The following is a 21,092-nucleotide window of genomic DNA, read 5'->3' on the forward strand; positions in this document are numbered from 1 at the left end:
CTAGAGATGAGGCTGCCGTCAGCCATGATGACCTCACACATTGAGGAGGGGCACACAAAGGGCGCCAGGCACTCACCTCCAAGGCCCAGTTTTCCGACGGGGCTTTATAGACGACCTGCACTTTGCTGTGAATATATGAAAGCTGCATGTCCTCACATTCGTCTACCAGGAACAGCTCCAGGGGGTCCGACGTGGCCCCGAGGACCGTGTCCGTCCCAGCACAGAACCAGTGGGCATGAAACATCTGCCCGTTGCTGCTGTCCTCCCACAGCGCCGTGACCCTGGAGCCAGAAGAGGGGGCGGGAAGAGAGTTCTAACTTGACCGGCAGATCTGGACCGAGTCTCCTTGGGGGACATGTATTTTTTGGTTTTAGTATAGGGCAAAGAGCTGCTGCTATTCTTACAAAATAGGCACTCCTACTTACTCAACAGAAAGTGTGGGCTGAAGTCAAGCAGAGGGAAGGACACAAACCTTGCTAAATACAGTGGTTTTGAAGAATCATCTGGAATAACAGAAACACAGTCCCCCACTTCCAGGGTTTCCGAGTCGATGCATACCTTCTTATAGTAACTCTTCTTCCCATCGGTCTGAAAACAAGAGCTTAATTTCAGGTGAGGATGGGTTTGAAGGTCCGTGCTAGGCTTGACCTGCGAGTTCCTGTTACTTTATAGGAAAGTATCACTCATAACAATTTCTTCAAGAAGCCATGAGCTCTACCAGCCTGGCTACTATAGAGAACATCCAACTTCTTTGGCTGGAAGCCTGCAGCAAAGGCTGCTCACATCCCTCTATCACCTCCTTTGCCCTCTTGTGTCAGCAGCAAATGGGATTCTAGCATTCAATTGTAATAGCACTGCACCCCACTCCCCACACCTCCCTTAGCCACACGGACCTCCTTCCTTCTCTCCCACAAGGAAAGCTGGTCCCACCTCAGGGCCTGTGCTCTGGTTCCTCCCCAGACCTTCATGCGCTGGCTACTCTCCAACCTTTTGGTCTCAGCTCAGATGTTGCCCCACCAAGAAGCCTCCGTGGCCCCAGCACCCTTCCTGCCCCCCGCCCTCCTGACAGTACATGTGTCACAGGCAGGGGCTTAGTTATGCCTAGGCCTAGAGCAGCATCCAGCAGGGTAGGCCTCACGCTTGTTGAGGGAACTGACCATCTTTGGCTTATGGACATCGAGGGAACAACACTGAGATGACATTCACTCTCCAGCTTCGGTAAAGGATTTGACCCTTAGACAGGCAGGTAGCCACAGAACCCCCGGGAGGCGGTCTGCTAGTGCCCCCAAACACCTACTCCTAGGCCAGAGAGGACTGTGAAGGCTCTCTTCAAAACAAGGTTGCAAGGGGAACCAGCCTGACACCCCAAGAAGTGTATCAAATGCCCATTCTGGGGACTTCCCTGGTGGCGTGGAGGTTAAGAATCCGCCTGCCGACACAAGGGACACCGGTTCGAGTCCTGGTCCGGTAAGATCCCACATGCCATGGAGCAACTAAGTCCGTGCACCACGACTACTGAGTCTGCGCTCTAGAGCCCGAGAGCCACGACTACTGAGCCTGCGTGCCACAACTACTGGAGCCCATGCACCTATAGCCTGTGCTCCACAACAAAGAGAAGCCACCACAATGAGAAGCCTGTGTACCACAACAAAGAGTAGCCCCCGTTCGCTGCAACTAGAGAAAGCCTATGCACAGAAATGAAGATCCAATGCAGCCAAAAATCAATACATAAAATAAATAAATAAATAAATATATTTTTAAAAAGCCCATTTTGGAGTGTGATGAAAACTGAGTCCTTGGGCGTACAAGCAAAAAAATGCATTTCAGGTGCTTGACCACAGGCCTCGGCCTCTCAGCCAGCTCTGCTCTGCTCACGGGACAAATGGGCAGGTTCCTCAGCTGCAGGGCTCAGGCTGCTTAAGACGTCTGGCAGCGAGATACCACGAGACAACTGGCTTCTCAGAAGGGCAGCACTAAAACGACTGAGAGCCTGCTCCTGGATTACCTTGACAGCTTCTCCAACCCAAAAGATCCGATCCTTGTTCTGCTTCTTTTTCTTCCCCTGATGCATCTTTTTGGGTGATGGCATCTCTGGAATATTGTCATCCACTTCTTCATCATCATCTGCCTCCTTCATGGCCATGTTGGGACACCTACAAAGTCAGTTATTATAAGCAAGGTCCTCTTTAAAAGTAAAACCAGTTGGGAATTCCCTGGCGGTCCAATGGTTAGGACTCTGTGCTCTCACTGCTGGGGCCCGGGTTCAATCCCTGGTCAGGGAACTAAGATCCCACAAGCCTCTCGGCGCAGGCAGAAAAAAAAAATAGTAAAACCAACTGAAGGTGTTTTACTTAGAAAACAGGGACAGGCCTGGTGACAGCGCTAGACAAAGGGACCCTGACTGCTCTGTACCTGCCAACCCAGCTGTCCCACACAAAGCCTATTTGCCATCAGCTGGCATTTTCCTCCATTTCAAGAACAAGCGTTGGCCAAACCTACCTCCTCTTTTGGCAAGCCTGTTTGCTCCTTCCGCTACCACCAAATTTAACCATATCCTTACAGGCTTTACACTTTCCACACTCAGGCTGTTGACAAATCTAAAACACATTTAAAAAGTAATCAAACAGTCATTAGTAACAGCTGGTAACCAGTTTTTGGTGAATTTAAAAACTGTAAATTTAACCTCATTAGAAGTAAGGGAAGTAAGAGTTAGGAACAAGACACGAGGTTTGCATAGGTTAAGCCTGACACATGGTGCTGGGACAGGTGTGGGGAAATGAGAACTCGCACTGCTCAAAGGATAATTTGGTGACCCCACTCTGGAGAACACTGTTCCAGATCAAAGTTAAGTATGTGACCTACACCCCAGCAATTCTGCTTCTAAGTAGAGAAGAGTCACAGGAAGCCTCGTTAGAGTATCAGGTTGCCCATCACTGAGGGATAAGCTGGAAGAGTCACAATGAAATATTATGGAATAGTTAAAGTGTTAACTAGTGTGACCTCCAAACAGCTCCCGCGGAGATACTGAAGGTCACGTGGCAGACACAGATTAGTCCCGGAATTGGGGGCACCGCAGTAAGGAGTGTTCCAGCTCACTTCTACTCCTGGCTTCTGCATGTCTTTGAATATGTCATGTTAACATTGTCTCTGGGAGATATCTGACTCACCTACTGGGGTATTGTGAGAATTCAATTAAAAATGTGCATGAATACAATTTGAAAAAGAAACAAACAAACACACATAACAGCTGTGAAAGATTCCAGTTTACGTATACTTTCTTAAAAAATTTTTTTAAAGCTTGGATACATATGTGCTAGATGAAATAAAGTAAAACCACAACAAGAATGGTGAGGACATGCAAATTCCTATTTAAGGGCAGCCACTGAAGACAAAGGAGACACTCTGAAGTCAGTGGCCAGTGTGAATGCAGGGCAGTTCTGAAGGCAGCTGCTGTATTTTTGTATTTAAGTTTTCATCCAAATTAAGTCAAACAGATACCAAAACACTGGGTTGGCCAAAAAGTTCGTTCGGGTTTTCCAAAAGATTGGATAGAGAAACCCAAACGAACTTTATGGCCTACCCAACAGACCTGATCCCTGGGTCATGGAATTAGGTGGATTAATTCCTCTAGAGTGAAGTAAATATATATTAAAAAATTCAGTAAGAGAGGTCTTTTCAGGCCTCAAAGCTAAGCTGGACAAAGTCCCCACTTTCCCAGGGAATTGATGCCATGAGACAAGGCAGGCTCCTGGGTGGATGTCCCTACTTGGAGGAAGCAGCGCCTCTGTGGGGCAGTCACTCCCTCTGCCCTTACACCAGGGCCTGAGGACACAGTGGGACGCAGCCAGAGCAAAGGCACCCAGAAGGCCAGGCTCCTCTGCAACAACGGTGGTGCTGACGGCAAAGTGCCCGAGCACGCCTCTTTTGACAGCCGTCCCAGAAGAAATGCAAGTCCCCCCAGATCACTAACTCTTTCTTCTAGCTTCTGTTTTAGGGGTCACATTTGAGCAGTGAAAATCTCAAGCCAGAAAGAGAAAGAAGTGAGTTCCTCAGAGATTTACAAGGGGAGCAGGCAAGGTTACCTCACAGACGCCACACCGCCGGCGTTTAAAGGCATTCTCCTTGTCTTCTTTGTCATCCTTTTCAATTTGCTCCGCAAAGAAAGTGTCGAAGATCTGATAGACCAGCTTCGTAGTGGTGGCTTTGGTGGGGCCTCTGTCCTTCTCCCTGGCAGGATGCCGGATGGTCTGCCGCCTTTCAGCTCGCCTGGGAGAGAGTTTCCATGGTGTTAGCAGGCTGGGAAGAGCGCACAGGATGCTCTGCCTTCTGTCTCACGTCTTCAGTCTCATTCCTGCTGCATCCTTACCTTTTTCCCAAGGTGACCCCGGCCAACTTGATCAGGTCTCTCATGCAGGGGGTCAGGAAGATGGGCTGCTCGTCACTGTCCCCAGCCCGATCATAACTCTCTACTTGTTCCACCACAAACTGGGCGTGTCGAAGGAGAGAATCCTCTGTGAATCGATTCAGGTTCAGCATAGAAGGAGGAACAGTGGTCTTTTAGGAAAAAAAAAAAAAAAACCAGAGGTTTCCCTTAGGCTTAAGCAAAACTGGTCTAAATCAAATAAACAATTTCTGCTGACTCTGAACATGTTTTCTAGCACATCTCATATAAATAGGTGTGAATCCCATATTGTGAATAACCTTAACCTCTTACCTCAATCTTATTGATCAGGTCTTCGTATGTTGAGTCAGTGTTGTTCTGCAGGAACTCAACTACTATCTTACTTATGTAGATCTTCTCTTGCATCACGCTGAACAGTGGTGCATACTCTGGGCTGGGATCCATCAAAATGTATTCGGCAAATGCTGCAGTGAATAGATGTTTAAGAGAGCAGTTTGAACCTGATGGCAGCTACAGTGGCCAAAGGGCAGGGATGAGGCTACGAGGCGTACATAACAGGCTAAGAGTCATTCTGTACCCAAATGTCAAAAAACATGAAGTACAGTCCAGAGTTAGCTCATTCAGAAGGGGCCTGTCTGAGCCAGCTGGAGGACGGAGACTGGCCAAGTGGCTTTCCTTTGGCTCGATTCTGGTTTTTGGAATTCAGTTTGGGTTTCCTGCAAGAACATGACCTGCTTTTATACCAGAGGGTCAGTTCCAGGGCCAGTTGTAGCTAATATAAGGTCATTCCAGGGACCTCCCTGGTGGTGCAGTGGTTAAGAATCCGCCTTACAATGGAGGGGATGCAGGTTCGACCCCTGGGCAGGGAACGAAGATCCCACATGCCACGGAGCAACTAAGCCCACATGCCACAACTACTGATCTCGCGCGCCTCAACTAGAGCCCACATGCCGCAAACTACAGAGCCCACGTGCTCTGGAACCCATGCCACAACTACAGAGCCCACATGCCCTGGAGCCCACATGCCACAACTAAAGAAGAAAAAACCCACACACCACAGCTAGATAGAAGCCCGCGCATCACAACGAAGAGCCCGCATGCCTCAACAAAGACCCAATGCAGCCAAAGTAAATAAAATAAGTAAATGATAAATCTTAAAAAAAAAAAAGGGCCCATTCCATTCAAACCTGACATGCTTTCCACATGGTCACATGAGCCTGACACTTCCCAGAGCCCAACCAAGCCCTATGAAAGACAGGAGCGAAGGGCCCTTTCAGCTCCCAGAAGAGTCCACGATTGGTCACATACTTACAGGTGCTAAAGCCAAGGAGAGCCTTTTCACCTCCATCAAAGCCAGCAATCCACCATTCATTTATTGGACCAAGATTTTTGCCATTAACACCACCTAAAAGGGGGGAAAAAAGTTTCCTGAAAGGAAAGTAGACTAAGAATACGCCTCTCAAAAACTGAGGAGGGTGAAGTGGCACTGAGTGCCCACCTGAGCCGACACCTCTTATCAGCCAAGCCGGGCAGTCCTTACTGGAGCCATCAGAGAGTCTGCTCGTAGCTGCTCACAGCCCAGTCTCAAGCCCTAACTTTAAGAGGCAATAGTTCCAGTTGAATATTGCTCTCATCTCAAAGTTTTGTTTGTAAACTGTCCCAAACAACCTGGAACGTGCCACTTACCTTCGGGAGACGGGTCATCCTCATATATTGGCTTTGCTGAACCAGAAAAGAGGAGCTCGACATCCTTCTCAATGAGGCCGGTGTCGATCGGGCACAGGTGACCTCGTTTACAGTACACGCTAGACAGGCGACAGAGTGGATTTACCAGCTGACCAAAGGCAGGTTGAAGTACAGAGTCAAGCTCAGACACGAGGTGGACTACGTGCAGTCCCTAGACTCAGTTGTCTCCTTGGTTGCCAGAACACTGGCTCAGTACAGTGTTCTTTCACCCAAACAGCTTCTACCTGATTCGCCCACCTGGGTATCAAGAGTATAAGTGTCTGAAAAGGCAACGTGGAGAGGTCAGCGAGACTGATAGTGGGATGGCGGGAAATCTCACAAGGGCACCACCTGCTACACCTCCCTCTGTGAGCTGCTAGTGGAGAAGCAATGGCTTCTCAAACACATCCTACCCACAGCTGTACAGCCATCCCCTCTAGCTCCAAAATGTTCTTGTTGCTGAAAATGAAACCTCACACCCACTGAGCTGTCACTCCCTATCCCCTCCCCACCCCTGGCAACTGCTAATCTGCTTTGTTCCTGTGGATTTACTGCTTCATAACATTTCATATATGGTTAATTTTGTGCTATGTGACTTTCACCTCATTAAAAAAAATTAAAATGAAGCACATTATACAACAGCATAAAAGGTGAGGTACACGGCTTCCCTGGTGGCGCAGTGGTTGGGGGTCCGCCTGCCGATGCAGGGGACACGGGTTCATGCCCTGGTCCGGGAGGATCCCACATGCCGCGGAGCGGCTGGGCCTGTGAGCCATGGCCGCTGAGCCTGCGCGTCCGGAGCCTGTGCTCCGCAGCGGGAGAGGCCACAGCAGTGAGAGGCCCGCGTACCACAAAAAAAAAAGAAAAAAAAAAAGGTGAGGTACATCAAGGACATTGGAAGGAAGGACTTCCACCTCCCTCTGGGGGTTCAGCCTCAAGTTTAAGGGCATCTACTGCCTAGAGATGCTCCTTGACATCTGAGAGAATGTGCATCATTAAGCAGAATGCCAAACTTGAGAAAATCACGGGTTTGGGGTGGGTTCTGCTTATGAACCTGCTCATGCTGGTCTCGAGGCCAGAGTGCCGTGCTACCCCTCAGAGTCCAGGCGGGTCACATGGAATCCGTGCAGGTCTGAGAGCACCACCACGCTCCCACCACCTAGGCCCTTGGAAGCCAAAAATCCACATCTTGGACTCTCACACAATTAAAAAAAATTAAAACATGACCACTTTGACTGGAGTTCCCCTACCAGGCATGGTAGGCAGACACGGGTCACAGCCTTGCCATCAGGACCCGAAGATGTGGGAAAGATGGACCAAGGGAGGGCAGGACACCGCAGATGCACAGAAGAGGAGGATTCAGCACCCAGCCTGTCGGGCTGTCCACACGCTCCCTCAGTAGAGGTGACATCAGGGAGAAGTGCCAAGTCCCAGGCAGGGGCAGGACCCACTGGTTCACAGGAAGGACTTGTTTCCAGCTGCCACTTTCAGCCCAAGTACCAGAGGTAAACAGAGTTCCTAGTTAACCCAGGTGGTCTCGCTCCAATGGCCTGATGCTGCAAAGGCATGTCATTCCTAGGAAGTGTGTTCTTACTGCCCCCTTCCCAACCTCCTATTCTTGAGGAGTGGCCAGGAGACCCCAAGCCCTGACACTCCCGACTACAGTGGCCCCGGCCCCTAGTTCTCCTGAGCCTCTGCCCCAGGAATGCCACAGGGAAGCATGAGGCCATGAATGTCAGCCATGCCAACAGCATGTTTCCCCTGTGCTGTCAGGCAGAGGTTGAGCCAGGGGATCGCTGGTAGATGGCCAGCATTCCACTACAGATCAGCATCCTGATCGTGGAGCGTGGGAGACACCACCAACCACAGCGAGTGTACAGAGTACTGCAGGAGAAACATACTGGGGTTTCCCTGGGCCCAGAGCCCCCCAACCCACTGTGGGGCAGGAGCGTCGGAAAGGCTGCCCAGAAATGACTCCACCTGAGGCTACAACAGGCGGCCCACCCACCCCTCCTACTATTCTCTGGTCCAAGGAGCGGAAAAGCACATGCCAAAGCTTGAAAGAAGACATGGGCTGGTCCTGGAGCCAAGCCATTTCCCACAAGAAGCAAAGTGAAGCACCTCCAGTGAGGGGGACAGAACAGAACCAAGGGGGCTGGAGAGCACGGGGACTCTGCTCACTCACAGGCTCGTCTGAGCCCTTCCAAAGGTACAGTCCAGACGCCATGGACCTCTAGGCCGAAGAGCCCGGCATCACTGCCACGGCCTGCAAAAAGCCCTGCAGGATCCAGGCCCCTCCCCAGAGCCCTGTTCCCCTACCACTCACCCCAGTCCCTCTACCCTAGCCACACAGCCTCTCACCTAGTCTTCCCTGGCCAACGTGCCCACCTCCCAGCCTCCACGTGCTGCTCCCTTCTCCTGGTGTCTTTCCCTCACTATCCCCTCGGCTTGTTCTTAAGCCACCGAGGTCTTTGCTCAGTCCCTTCCTCTCCATTCTAAACAACTTACCCCCACCCACTCTCTGCTCCCCATGCTTTTCACATCTGTCACAGTGTCACTACCCGACAGGCCTAACTTTTGTTCTGCCTCCATGAGACCAGGGAGCTGAGGTGCTGCATCTGTAGCACCTCGGGCAGGACCTAGCAAATAGCTGGCCCTCACCTGAATGAGCTCCAGGATGCTCACCTGCTGAAGAGCTAACAGGTAGAGCTGTAACCACCCGCCCACCCGCCCCACCACCACCACCCGCACCACCCGCCCCACCACCACCACCCGCACCACCGCCACCACCACCACCACCCGCACCACCGCCACCACCACCACCACCACCACCACCACCACCCGCACCACCACCACCACCACCCGCACCACCGCCACCGCCACCACCGCCGCCACCGCCACCGCCGCCACTGCCGCCACCACCACCACCACCACCACCCGCACCACCACCACCACCACCACCGCCACCACCACCGCCACCGCCACCACCACCACCACCACCCGTACCACCACCACCACCCGCACCACCACCACCACCACCACCCGCACCACCACCACCACCACCACCACCACCCGCACCACCACCACCACCACCAGCACCACCACCACCCGCACCACCGCCACCACCCGCACCACCGCCACCACCACCACCACCACCACCACCACCACCCGCACCACCACCACCACCACCCGCACCACCGCCACCGCCACCACCGCCACCACCACCACCACCACCACCACCCGCACCACCACCGCCACCGCCACCGCCACCACCACCGCCACCACCACCACCACCACCACCACCCGCACCACCACCACCACCACCAGCACCACCACCACCCGCACCACCACCAGCACCACCACCACCGCCACCGCCACCGCCACCACCCGCACCACCACCACCGCCACCACCACTGCCACCACCACCACCACCGCCACCACCACCGCCACCACCACCACCACCGCCACCACCACCGCCACCACCACCACCACCGCCACCACCACCACCACCTGCACCACCACCCGCAGCACCACCACCGCCACCGCCACCACCTGCACCGCCACCACCTGCACCACCACCACCGCCACCGCCACCGCCGCCACCGCCGCCACCGCCACCGCCGCCACCGCCACCACCCGCACCACCGCCACCGCCACCACCCGCACCACCGCCACCGCCACCGCCACCACCCGCACCACCGCCACCGCCACCACCCGCACCACCACCGCCACCACCCGCACCACCGCCACCACCGCCACCACCGCCACCACCACCACCACCCGCACCACCACCACCACCACCCGCGCCACTGCCACCGCCACCACCACCAGCAATTGTCTACCAGACGTCTACCAGCTTGCTGGCCCGTATCTTGTGTGAGCAGCTTAAAATGTCGCAGGTTAGGTGTTAAAAACTTCACTAGGATATTAAGAACTTAGGTGTCTTTAGGAAAATGCCCCGTTACGATAAAGCAGAGGCGTATCAGTTACCTGAAGCAGGTCAGTTTGTGTTGGGGAAAATCCTCGTAACTCTCAAAGCCAGATTCATTGGCATCAAAGATGGACAGTCTCTCATTTGTCAACAACTGTATCTCTTCCACCTGAGAGACATTGACCATTAACTAGAGACACAAGAGACAGGAAACTATCAACATAAGGCTGAAAACAACAGCTGGAACTTACTGCATCAGGGGGATGCTGTTCATATCTTAGCTCGGGGTCATCCAGGTACTGTCCGCACTCAATGCACTTCAGAGGATCAGTCTGTGGAAGCACGAACACAGACGGCGCTCAGAGAGCCAGCCCCAAGCCATCGCACTGGTGGTGCACAACTGGTTTTACTCCCACATGTATGTTTACCTTGGAGGACAGGACTGCCATTTTGGTTCGAGCCATTTTCTTCTCAGTTCTGGGAACCAAGCAGAAGATTGTTTTAGTCATTTCACAACATATCAGAATCTGCCATCAAAGTTATACCTGATCCACCAGACACAGATGAGCACCAGATGCTGCATAAGGGGCAAGGTGTGAGGCTACGAGCATCTTTACCACGAGGAGGGGATCTGCCTCACACGGCAGAATTGGAACATCCCGGTCCTGTGCTCACACTCCATCACATACAAAGCTAAGGCTGCTCCAGCATTCACTAAAAGCCCCTTTATCTTTCTTTCTAGGACAACCACTTTAATATTATGATCTGCTTTGTATAAAGACAAAAATAAGTTCTTACGGTTCTTTGCATGTAGTTCTGCGTCTCTTCTCCTCCTAAATGGAGAAAACAAGAGAGTGTAGGGTAAAAAAGTATTTTCCATCTGGATAATGCTTAAGAATTTAATGTACAACGTTATCACAAAATGTACATGGCTATCACAAAAGTCAGAGGCAGGAAGAGAGTCAGAGAACCAGTGAGACCCAAGCCATCTCCAGTGTCTAGTCTTATAAACAAAATTCCTTTTAAAAAAAATAAATTTATTGATTTTATTTATTTTTGGCTGTGTTGGGTCTTTGTGGCTGCGCACAGGTTTTTCTCTAGTTGCAGCGAGCGGGGGCTACTCTTCATTGTGGTGCGCGGGCTTCTCATTGCGGTGGCTTCTCTCGATGTGGAGCACGGGCTCTAGGCACGCAGTAGTTGTGGCATGTGGGCTCAGTAGTTGTGGTTTGCGGGCTCTAGAGTACAGGCTCAGTAGTTGTGGCGCATACACTTAATTGCTCCGTGGCATGTGGGATTTTCCCGGACCAGGGCTCGAACCTCTGTCCCCTGCATTTGCAGGCAGATTCTTAACCACTGTGCCACCAGGGAAGCCCCTAAACAAAATTCTTATAACCAGCCTTCCTTAAAAGACTCATAAGACCACTTTAAAAAAACAAACAAAAAAAACCACAGCTTTACTGTATAAGTGGTACCTCAGAGTAAGTATATAATTGAAGAGGGGTACTATGGACTGAGTTGTGTCCCTGGCCCCCCACCCAATTCCTACATTGAAGCCCTAACACCAAATGTGACTGTATTTGGAGATGAGGCTTTTAAGGAAGTGACTATGGTTAAATGAGGTCACAAGGGTGTAGACCTAATCCAATAGGACCGGGGACCTTATAAAGAGGAAGGGACACCAGAGCTCTCTTTCTCCCTACGTGTTTGCACAGGGAAAGACCATGTAAGGAACCAGCAAGACAGTCGTCCACAAGCCAGGAAGAAAGACTTCTCCAGAAATTAACCCTGCTGGCACTTTGAACTTTTACTTCCAGTCTCCAGAACTGTAAGAAAATAAGTTAAGTTGGTTAAGTCACCCAGACTGTCATATTTTGTTATGGCGGCCCCTGCTGACTAATATAAGAGAAAATTTATTTCTAGAATTATTTTGGGTAAATGAAGGAATGACAGAACACAACTATCACAATCTGTAACTCCCAGTGAAACAATGGATTTAAGCAATGACTGTTAAAAACATTAGGTGAAAAGCTATGGGGAACTTTATAATGGATGGATCAGGCAGATGGCACCTGAGCTCAATGATCAATCCTAACACCTTAAAAATATAACCATGCCTTATGGTATGATGTAACAGGAAGTACACAGCATCACCTCAGAAGTACTCTGGGAAACAAGAGACCTGCCTCTGGTCAAGCCTCTGGTCCTAACTACTGGTCTGCAGGTGGACAGGGCTGGAGGGATATGTCAAGTCTGAGAACCCACAGACACTACAGGTAAGCTGGCTAGTTCCACCAAGTGCAAGTAAGAGGACAGGGTGAAACTGCAGATGACACATTGAGGACAAACAGGAACCAAGTGTATTATATAGACTTTGCTGGGGTCTTGAACCCAACTGTAAAACACACAATGGAGACCATCAGGGAAATCTGAACGGAGATTAGGTTTTTATATTATTGTGCTATGATAATGGTATAGTGGTGATTTTTTTTTAATTAATTAATTTATTTTTTTAATTTTTGGCTGAGTTGGGTCTTTGTTACTGCGCACGGGCTTTTCTCTAGTTGCACTGAGTGGGGGCTGCTCTTCGTTGTGGTGCACAGGCTTCTCATTGCGGTTGCTTCTCTTGTTGCAGAGCATGGGCTCTACGCGTGCAGGCTTCATTAGATGTGGCACGCGGGCTCAGTAGTTGTGGCTCGCGAGCTCTAGAGCACAGGCTCAGTAGTTGTGGCGCACGGGCTTAGCTGCTCCGCGGCATGTAGGTTCTTCTCGGACCAGGGCTCGAACCTGTGTCCCCTGCATTGGCAGGTGGATTCTTAACCACTGCGCCACCAGGGAAGCCCAGTGGTGGTGTTTAAGAAGAGACTCCTCTCCTTTTAGAAGGACTTCTGTAGATATTTCAGCAATACATCTGGGATCTGTTTATCTTCAGAGTGAGGGAGGGTAAGGAGAATGAGTAAGGCTAGGGTGAAACATGCCTAATCATGGGTTGATAACTGCTGAAGGCTGATGAGAATGTGAGGGTTTGCTACCCTTTTCTGCCTACCTTGGGGTATGTTTGAATGTTTCCATAAGAAAAATTGTTTAAAAATCACTTTAACATATTCCAGCCAATGGGATATTATGAAACACAGTAGAATTGAAAAAACTAGGCCTTACCTTTTCATCCTCATCTTTCTCATCAGAAACTTGTGGTTTTACTCTTTCAGGTTCTTTTTCTTCTGGTCTCCGTTTGCTAGCTCTATTGGATAAACAAATAAGTCAGATGTTAGCTTAAAAAAAAAAAAACTATATTGCCAATTCACATAAAAAATGACAAACTAATGCCTTCCTACAGAAAAGCAAACTATTCCGAATAGATCTGGCAAACAAAAAGACACTTTCTTCCCATCCAAAGAAGAAAGTCCCCTTGTCACAGTAGCTCCCAAGGTGTGTCACTAACTCGTGATCCTGAAAGGAAGCCTTCAGAAGCCCCATGTGACCCTCAGACGTGGGGCCTGATGAGAGGTGCTGGAAACTAAGAGACACGTGACAGTGCAGTGACGGGAGCGCTACCCACGTGGCAGAGGGTATCAGGTAAGATGGGGCCCAGAGTTTGACTTCTTATCCAGCCCCGCCCAAACTGATCCAATCTTCCAATAGCACCAGCAATTCCCTGTAAACCTCTACATCACAGATCTCCAACAGTTATTTCGCTAATTTAAATTACACAAAGCACAGCACAAAAGCACAAGCATTTTAACCACTTACAGATCTTTGGGTTGACTTCTGTGCCTCTTTTCATCCTGAGAGAGGAAAGTGTGGGTGGAGAAATAAAGGGGGGAAAATTAATTTCTGAGCAAGAGCGAGACAAAACCCCGAAGTATCAGTTAATGATTGCAGCACTGTGGAATGAGAGAACAGGAAAATCTGGGCAGGTCTATAGGGTAGAGATGAGGCTTCAAAAATGTTAACTCAGTTCCCTAATGCCTACAAACAAGAGTTGACCGGTAGTTGGCAAACTTCCTGTAAAGGGCAAAAAAATAGACATTTTCAGATTTACAAGCCACAGACCTGTGTCACAGCTACTCAGTTCTGCCACTGTAGCACAAAAGCAGCCAGAAACAATACATAAGTGAAATGGTATGACTGTGTCCCAATAAAACTTTATGAAAACAGGCAGAGGGCCAGATTTGGCCTATGGATCATAGTTTACCAACCCCTGTCCTAGGATAGCTCAAAGTAAAAGGGAATATTATAGCCATTTTGCTTATGTCGGCCAAAATGCCTATAGCTCCATCTGTCGTTTGGTCAGGGGTGAAGATGTCATATAGACAGGCATTGGGACAGTAGGAGTGGGGTAGGGGGTGACAACACTAAACTTCGGAATCTAGTATGGGAAAGAAGTAGAAGTAGGAATTCCTGACTTGGTCACCAACTCATTAAAAACAGCTAAGCCTCTGTACGAAAATTACCTTTCTGATATACAGCTCACCTCTATAAAGCGAGAAATGTACACATAGATTAAAACAGAAGAAAAGTCAACAATATTAGACAAAGTCAAATGTTTGATCCTTTTGTCCTTTTCTGCCGTGAGGCAAAAGTGCTGGCTGTGTGGTCTAAAGCTCCTGCCAGTTGCCGTGTGAGGAAAATTGGTGGTTTGACAACACTGCTAAGATCTCTCTAGATCTGAAGGGGTGCCAGGCGAGTGCTGACAGTAAGGTAATGAATATCCAGACAGAAAAGACGAGAAGCAATAAGATGTTAGATAGAACAAGCTGGAGGAAACGAAAAGACGAGAGACAATAAGATGTTAGATAGAACAAGCTGGAGGAAACACTGAAAGGATCATCTGCTATAGAACAAGGGGTGCCCGCTGGAAGCGAGAATGCTCACAACCCAGTAAGTCTGACCTCTGGCTCTGCTCTCTAGATCTCAGACAGAAAACCAGAGACAATCCTGGGACCACCCTCGTTTGGCTTCTCTTAGACAGGGATCAAACTGCTAAGGAGCTTAGGAGTCCTGTGCTGCAGCCCCCAGCAGGTGTATCCCCCTCCCCTGGAGTTCACAGCCCTGTGGATAACCTTGCTGCCCAGGATGTTTACAGAGGCCCACCCCTGGATCAATGTAGTGTTTTAGGGTTTAAATGTGCTCGCTTAGCTGAACTGGGGAAGCTGGCTGGGAAGGGAGGAGCTAGGCTCAGAAGAATTCAGGAGACTGACTGGTTGGTAAAGCAGCACAAGTGTGATGACACCATGTAGCTGGGGTGACACGTCAAGCCTTCTCAGGGCAGAAGCTCTGAAGAGAAGCTGGCTCCACAAACACCTTAGTCCAGCACACACAGAGGCCCTGCCCACCGTTATGATACACAGACAACTGAACACTATGTATCAGGCGCTGACATGAAGTGACAGCCACCCACCCCCAGGAAGGGTAGCAGCTGACCTGCCCAGTGCCACCCCACAGGCAGGGAGGGCTGGAGCTGAACACAGAGCCCTACCCCACGCCATTTCTCCCCACCAACTGGGAACGTAAGGATCAGGTAGAGGTAAGTGACAGAGTCAGTCTTTACTTTGTCTTCTCCTTCATTCATTTCAGCCTGAGCTCCTCCGGGCCTCGCATCTCTGTCTGGCTCCTCCTTAGCTTTCTGTTTAGGTGTTCTGCCGCAGAACGAAACACACAGTCAGCTCAGGGCGCCCACTGCCCTTTCAAGCAACCCCAGTGAGGGGTTTACACAGTCTCCTCCCCTAAGTTAGAGCATGGATTGTATTTCTTATCTGAAGGGCAAGTTTTCAGAGCAAGAAACCCAAAAGGCATTTATTACTTCAGAAAGTATGACCTTGGAAGCACCATCTACACCTCACGGTTGCTGAGACACACAGTAGTTTAAAAACAAAAGAGACAACAGGGCTCCACTGATCTCTGGTAACCTGATGGGAATCCTGCCTGTGGTGGATTCCTGTGCAGGTTTGCTAGCTGGCCTGAGGTGCCGTCCGGAAAGTCCTCACCTCTCCTTCCGCCAGGGCCCGGCCACTCAGTTCAGGTGTTCTGCCCATCCCAGACTCAGGCCCAGTCTCAACATTTGCTTCAGCCCACTGTCTGTCCGAGGCTGCTTTCTGCCCTCAGGTGCTGCCACTGCCATGAGAGCACACCCAGGCTGGCCAAGTCTTGGGGCTGAAGCGGGTCCACCTGACCAAGATCAGCCAATGGCCACTGAGCTGCAAACATGTAAGCTCAAAACACGCTTACTCTCGTAAGCCACTGAGCTTTGGGGCAGTTTGTCATACAGCGTCTGCACAGCTGTGGGGAAGAGACAGAGCTGCTCAGTGCCCTTTAACCACCACCTGACTAACTGCTTGCTGTATGAGCACCACTAAGAACAGGCCTGGGGTCAAGGTCAGCTAAATCTCGCCTGACCTCAGCCTTCACTGTGGTGGCCTGACCTTCCACGAGCAGAAGTCATCCACACATTACATGTATGATCAGTGCACTTAATGCTCTGTCCAATCCGTTATTTTTACCAGAATGCTTATTTGAGCAAGTAAGCTTCACAAAGTACAAAGACATGTTAACTATACTTACAGTTCTTTGGTTTGACTTCTGAGTCTCTTTTCTTCCTAAGTGGAGGGGAGGGGGAGACAAAGAAAAAAAAAAGACTAGTTAATTTTTCCATTTGATTTGAATCTTTCTACTAAAGAGTTTTACGGAAATAAAATACCTAAACTGATCCTGCAGTCTAGTTGGAATAAAGATTCTCTTCTTTCAAGACAGCACATTTTTGGGACTTTCCTGGTGGTCCAGTGGCTAAGACTCCGTGTTCCTAATGCTGGGGGCCCAGGTTCAATCCCTGGTCGGAGAACTGGATCCACATGCCACAACTAAGAGTTTGCATGCCACAACTAAAGATCCCGAATGCCGAAATAAATTAAAAAAAAAAAAAAAAAGGCACTTTTTTGGGTGGGGTAGGTAGGCAGGAAGTTAAAGAACTCTTAGACAGATCCTGATGTTTAAGAGGGATTTGGGGGCAAAATACTATCACTTGTTATTATTAAGTGTTGACAGTCTCATAGAAAACTTTATCAAAACTAGGAATCTAATGAAGAAATAAAGTAGAATGACCCAATCTGGAAAAGAGCTCCATCTCAAACATGGACAACAAATTGTTTTGAGCCTGAATTTAGAGAGCTAAACATTCCTCTCCAGAGAGCAGAATTCAGCCTCAGGAACCCCACACACTTTGTAAGGAGATCACAAAGGTTGGTGATGTTAACAGAAGAAACACATTGCAGACCTTCCTACTGGAAGAAGAGATCCTGGGGGTCTGGTCACAGACAACGGATTTCAATCTTGCCCTAAAATCCTTCTTTGGAGGGTGGTGGTCAAGCTAGCCCACTAGAACCGCTTCTTCTCAAACAATCCAACATGTGTCCCAACTGTAACTGCTGCTAACTTTAGCTAGGATCAGGGTAGGGAAGAGATCAGTTAAAGACTAGTTTCAAGTACCAAATGATTCAAGAATTATACATCTTAGTTAATTCCCCATTAGGACAAAATAACAGACACCCATCCTTTAACAGGCTCTCAATAAGGGCACACACCACCCATTTGAGTTTCTAAGAAACTTCTAATCAATGTCTTAATAAAACCAAAAGGGACCTGATATTGTTCTGCCACCTGTGACTGACCAATGTCAGCCCTTTGTCATATGGGGCAGTGCTGTCTAATGGTAAAGCTTCCAGTATCAGACCCCCAATTCCTACTCCCTCCCATGGGGGTTCAGTGGGTACAGCTGTATTTCACAGAATCTGAAACTCTGATTTTACAAAGGAGCTGGAGGTCTGGGGAAAGAACTCATCTGATCTCAGTTAAGAATGTAACTTTATACCTGGACGATACTAGAGCACTTTAGCACCTCATGTGTTTGAAAATGAGACCTTCACAAGGACCTCATGGGCAGGAGAGGCAGGCAGGCAAGGGGACAGACTGAAGCTCTGTGACTGACTGATCAAGTGGCAGAGGTCCAGCTGACTTCCAGGCCTACTGCTGATTTACTATCATTAGAGCCACGTAACACACCTTCCACATACAGAACCAGCAGAAAAATGAGTTTGAAGAGCATTTTAGCTAAATCCAAGGTCATTTTGATCGTTAGTGAAAGTTATTCTGTTCCTACACGCTCCCCACACCCTGACCACCACCCCCTCCTAGAACCAAATGGGTTCTAAGATTAAGGTGGAAGTGACAAACCTGGAGGTGACCAGGCTTTACTTTATCATCTCTTTCTTCTTCTTCCACGTGTGTTCCTGGTCTTACTCTTCCCGGTTCTTCTGCAGGGAGAGGTCCAGCAACTCTGTCAAGCAAAATCACACACCCTAAGGGTGACTTTCACAGACTCCTCCCATGGAAGCAATTTTCAAAAGGTCTTCCTTCCTACCCACCACCCCCCAAAATCAATCTTCATCTCAGGAGCCCTGAAAGGCACATATTACCTCAACATTTAATATTTAATACAACCTTTAGATCTAGTACTGATAACGGCCAGTTGCCCCCAATTCACTCTTTGCAAGACAATTCTACCTGAATCACAAGGTTAATAATCTGACTGCAAACTCGGCATCCTTAAGCTATCTATGGTCACCCTGGCAACTCACTATAACGTTCTTCTTTTTAGAAGATTTCAGAAAAGTAATTTCAGTCATCAAGATTACATATTGCACAGAAAAGATTTATTATTCTTACCGTTCTCTGGATGTAACTCTACGTCTCTTTTCCTCCTATGTGGAGAGAAGGGAAAAAGAGAAAAACAATATTTCAAAAGAAGATCAAAACCAAAAGCATGAGTCAAACTATTAAATAAACACATTTGATGTGGTTAAAAACAGGGGTTGAGGGGTAATCTGGGTTTGGGGGAGATCTGGGCACCCTTCAGCCTGGTGTTGATGTCCCACCACCCTCAAAACAAAGGGAGGCCCAGGAGCTGGCCCGGCACACATCTGGGTACTAGAAGTCATCTAGTGACGCTATGTAAAGTCAAAGATCCACCTCATGTCAGGAATTTGTTAATACTAGAAAAAAACCAAAGGAGTAATTTGGGATTCACATCAGGAAGTGATGATGACAACCTAAACTGGACACCAGCTCTTCTCTGATGAATACCTTAGTACACTACTTCCCTAAGTTCACAACACTTGCCATCTTCAGGATATCTGTATTTATGTATTTAAGAGGGATAAAAATATTGTGGTGATGAAACCGATCTGTCTTGTTTGAGGTGGAGGTTACAAGAATGCATGCGTGCGTACACGTGACCATACATGCACAGTGAATAAAGTCTGTAGATTACGCCGATGTCCATGTTCTGGTTTTGCTATTACAGTTATGTGAGATGTCACCATTGGAGAAAGTTGGGTAAACTACACAGAACCCCTGTACTATATTATACGGAATTAATCTGTATGTGCATATATAAAATTCTGCCTCCAGACTGCCTTTAGACTTGAGCTACAACATCAACTCTTCCCTGGGTCTGCAGCCTGGTGGCCTGTCCTGCATATTTCAGACTCGCCAGCCTGAAGTCGTGTGACTCAGTTGCTTAAATTAATCTCATATACACAGACATCACTGGGTCTGTTTCTCTGGAGAACCCTAAGATAGATTTTATACTAATATACTACAGTAATATATACATACATATAATCTGAAACAATATAGAAGAAACTGATGAATGCTCGCCTCTCAAAGGAAGGACAGGATGGAGAGGGGGGAGTACCACCCCTACGTACCAAACAGCCTTTTGTACTGTTTTACCAAATGCATGTATTTAATACCTGTTTTAAAAAACATAGTGAGATCTCAAAACTTTAAATTGACAAAAGAAAGATTCTCTCTGTAGTACTACTTATTTGACCACCACCACCTGATAACACTGGTGTGGTGCACTGAGCCTTACTTTAGCATATCGGGATAAACCCTGTTTCGACAAGTGTTCATCCTCCAAGTCCCCAAGGTCTCACACACACTGCCAGTGAAACTGCTTCCTGCTTGGGAAAGAGTACCCCAGTTCGTTTCTTTAGAAGGTAGAAGGCTATGTAAGCCCTCCAAAAGGTTAGAGGGCAAAGAACAACTCTAAAACTGGCATACTTGTTAAAAAAAAAAAGACTTGCCAATATTACAAGAGCCAGCTTGCTTTCACCTGTGACATGTTTTCTTAGGAGGCAAGGGATGTGGCCATGTGACTTGGACAAGCTGTTTCCCTCTGTCTCAGTGTCCCACCTGTGAGTGGGTAGTCTGACTAAACAGGAGAATGAGTGTGTCTTTTACAACAGGACGTCAAGTCCACCTCAATGATATTGGTAGCCTTGAGTCCAATGCTTCTCGCTCAGTGCAACTGTGCCCCCCAGGGGACATCTGGGAAAGTCTGAAGGTGATTTTGGTTGTCACAACTGGGAGGAGAGAGAGGGAATGTTACGGGCATCTAGGGAGTAGAGGTCGGGACCTTGTTAAACACTCTACGATGCACAGGACTCACCCCCACAGCAAAGGTTTATCTGGCCCCAAAAGTCAATGCCTTGGTTGAGAAACCCTGCCTTAGAGCAAACCACGGATACTCATCTTTAGCAGGTAACAGGGCATTTACCACCCACCTGTAAACCTACAGACTTCCCCACTTACACAGCTAATCCTATGGCAGGACTGAAATAGATAGCATGTGACCATCTGGTATTATCTAGGTTTGCCCCTCAAGTCACATGGGACAGTGCTGGAGACTGACATTTTCTATATTGGAGGCCTTTGGCAAGCCACCAGTTTTCTAACCTAAAAAGCCTAAGCAGCATTATTACAATACACATAATAACACGACAATTCTGCTTTTATAGAGAAATGAGATGTGGGAAAGGAGCTTATCTGACATCAGAAGCAAATGCTTTAAACGCATCACATCTGCTGGTTTGACTGTCAAATCTTGACAGCTGGAGAGGTAGGAAGGTAGACAGGAGAGAACAGACCAAAGTTACGGGCCTGCTGAGTCCTCGGGTCTAACCATAATACACCTCATAC

General features: G+C 48.8%; 1 protein-coding gene across 4 annotated transcripts in view; it reads right to left on the reverse strand.

Moving 5' to 3' along the window:
• DNMT1 (DNA methyltransferase 1) overlaps positions 1 to 21,092 on the reverse strand; it is a 44,024-nt gene that overhangs the window by 11,593 nt on the left and 11,339 nt on the right. For all 4 annotated transcript variants that reach the window (XM_082623916.1, XM_082623914.1, XM_082623913.1 and 1 more), the window contains exons 7-25: positions 18,774 to 18,808; positions 18,282 to 18,384; positions 16,617 to 16,651; positions 15,607 to 15,694; positions 13,806 to 13,840; positions 13,215 to 13,296; positions 10,857 to 10,891; positions 10,487 to 10,535; positions 10,310 to 10,390; positions 10,118 to 10,227; positions 6,089 to 6,207; positions 5,715 to 5,807; positions 4,715 to 4,866; positions 4,367 to 4,554; positions 4,083 to 4,266; positions 2,500 to 2,597; positions 2,006 to 2,153; positions 473 to 588; positions 77 to 281 (exon numbers count right to left, since the gene is read on the reverse strand). In XM_082623916.1, coding sequence (XP_082480042.1) covers positions 77 to 281; positions 473 to 588; positions 2,006 to 2,153; positions 2,500 to 2,597; positions 4,083 to 4,266; positions 4,367 to 4,554; positions 4,715 to 4,866; positions 5,715 to 5,807; positions 6,089 to 6,207; positions 10,118 to 10,227; positions 10,310 to 10,390; positions 10,487 to 10,535; positions 10,857 to 10,891; positions 13,215 to 13,296; positions 13,806 to 13,840; positions 15,607 to 15,694; positions 16,617 to 16,651; positions 18,282 to 18,384; positions 18,774 to 18,808 — 1,956 coding nt within the window. The remainder of the gene's footprint in view (positions 1 to 76; positions 282 to 472; positions 589 to 2,005; positions 2,154 to 2,499; positions 2,598 to 4,082; positions 4,267 to 4,366; positions 4,555 to 4,714; positions 4,867 to 5,714; positions 5,808 to 6,088; positions 6,208 to 10,117; positions 10,228 to 10,309; positions 10,391 to 10,486; positions 10,536 to 10,856; positions 10,892 to 13,214; positions 13,297 to 13,805; positions 13,841 to 15,606; positions 15,695 to 16,616; positions 16,652 to 18,281; positions 18,385 to 18,773; positions 18,809 to 21,092) is intronic.

The sequence above is a fragment of the Mesoplodon mirus genome (assembly GCF_964341445.2).
Source record: "Mesoplodon mirus genome assembly, chromosome: 5".
Taxonomy (NCBI): Eukaryota; Metazoa; Chordata; class Mammalia; order Artiodactyla; family Ziphiidae; genus Mesoplodon; species Mesoplodon mirus.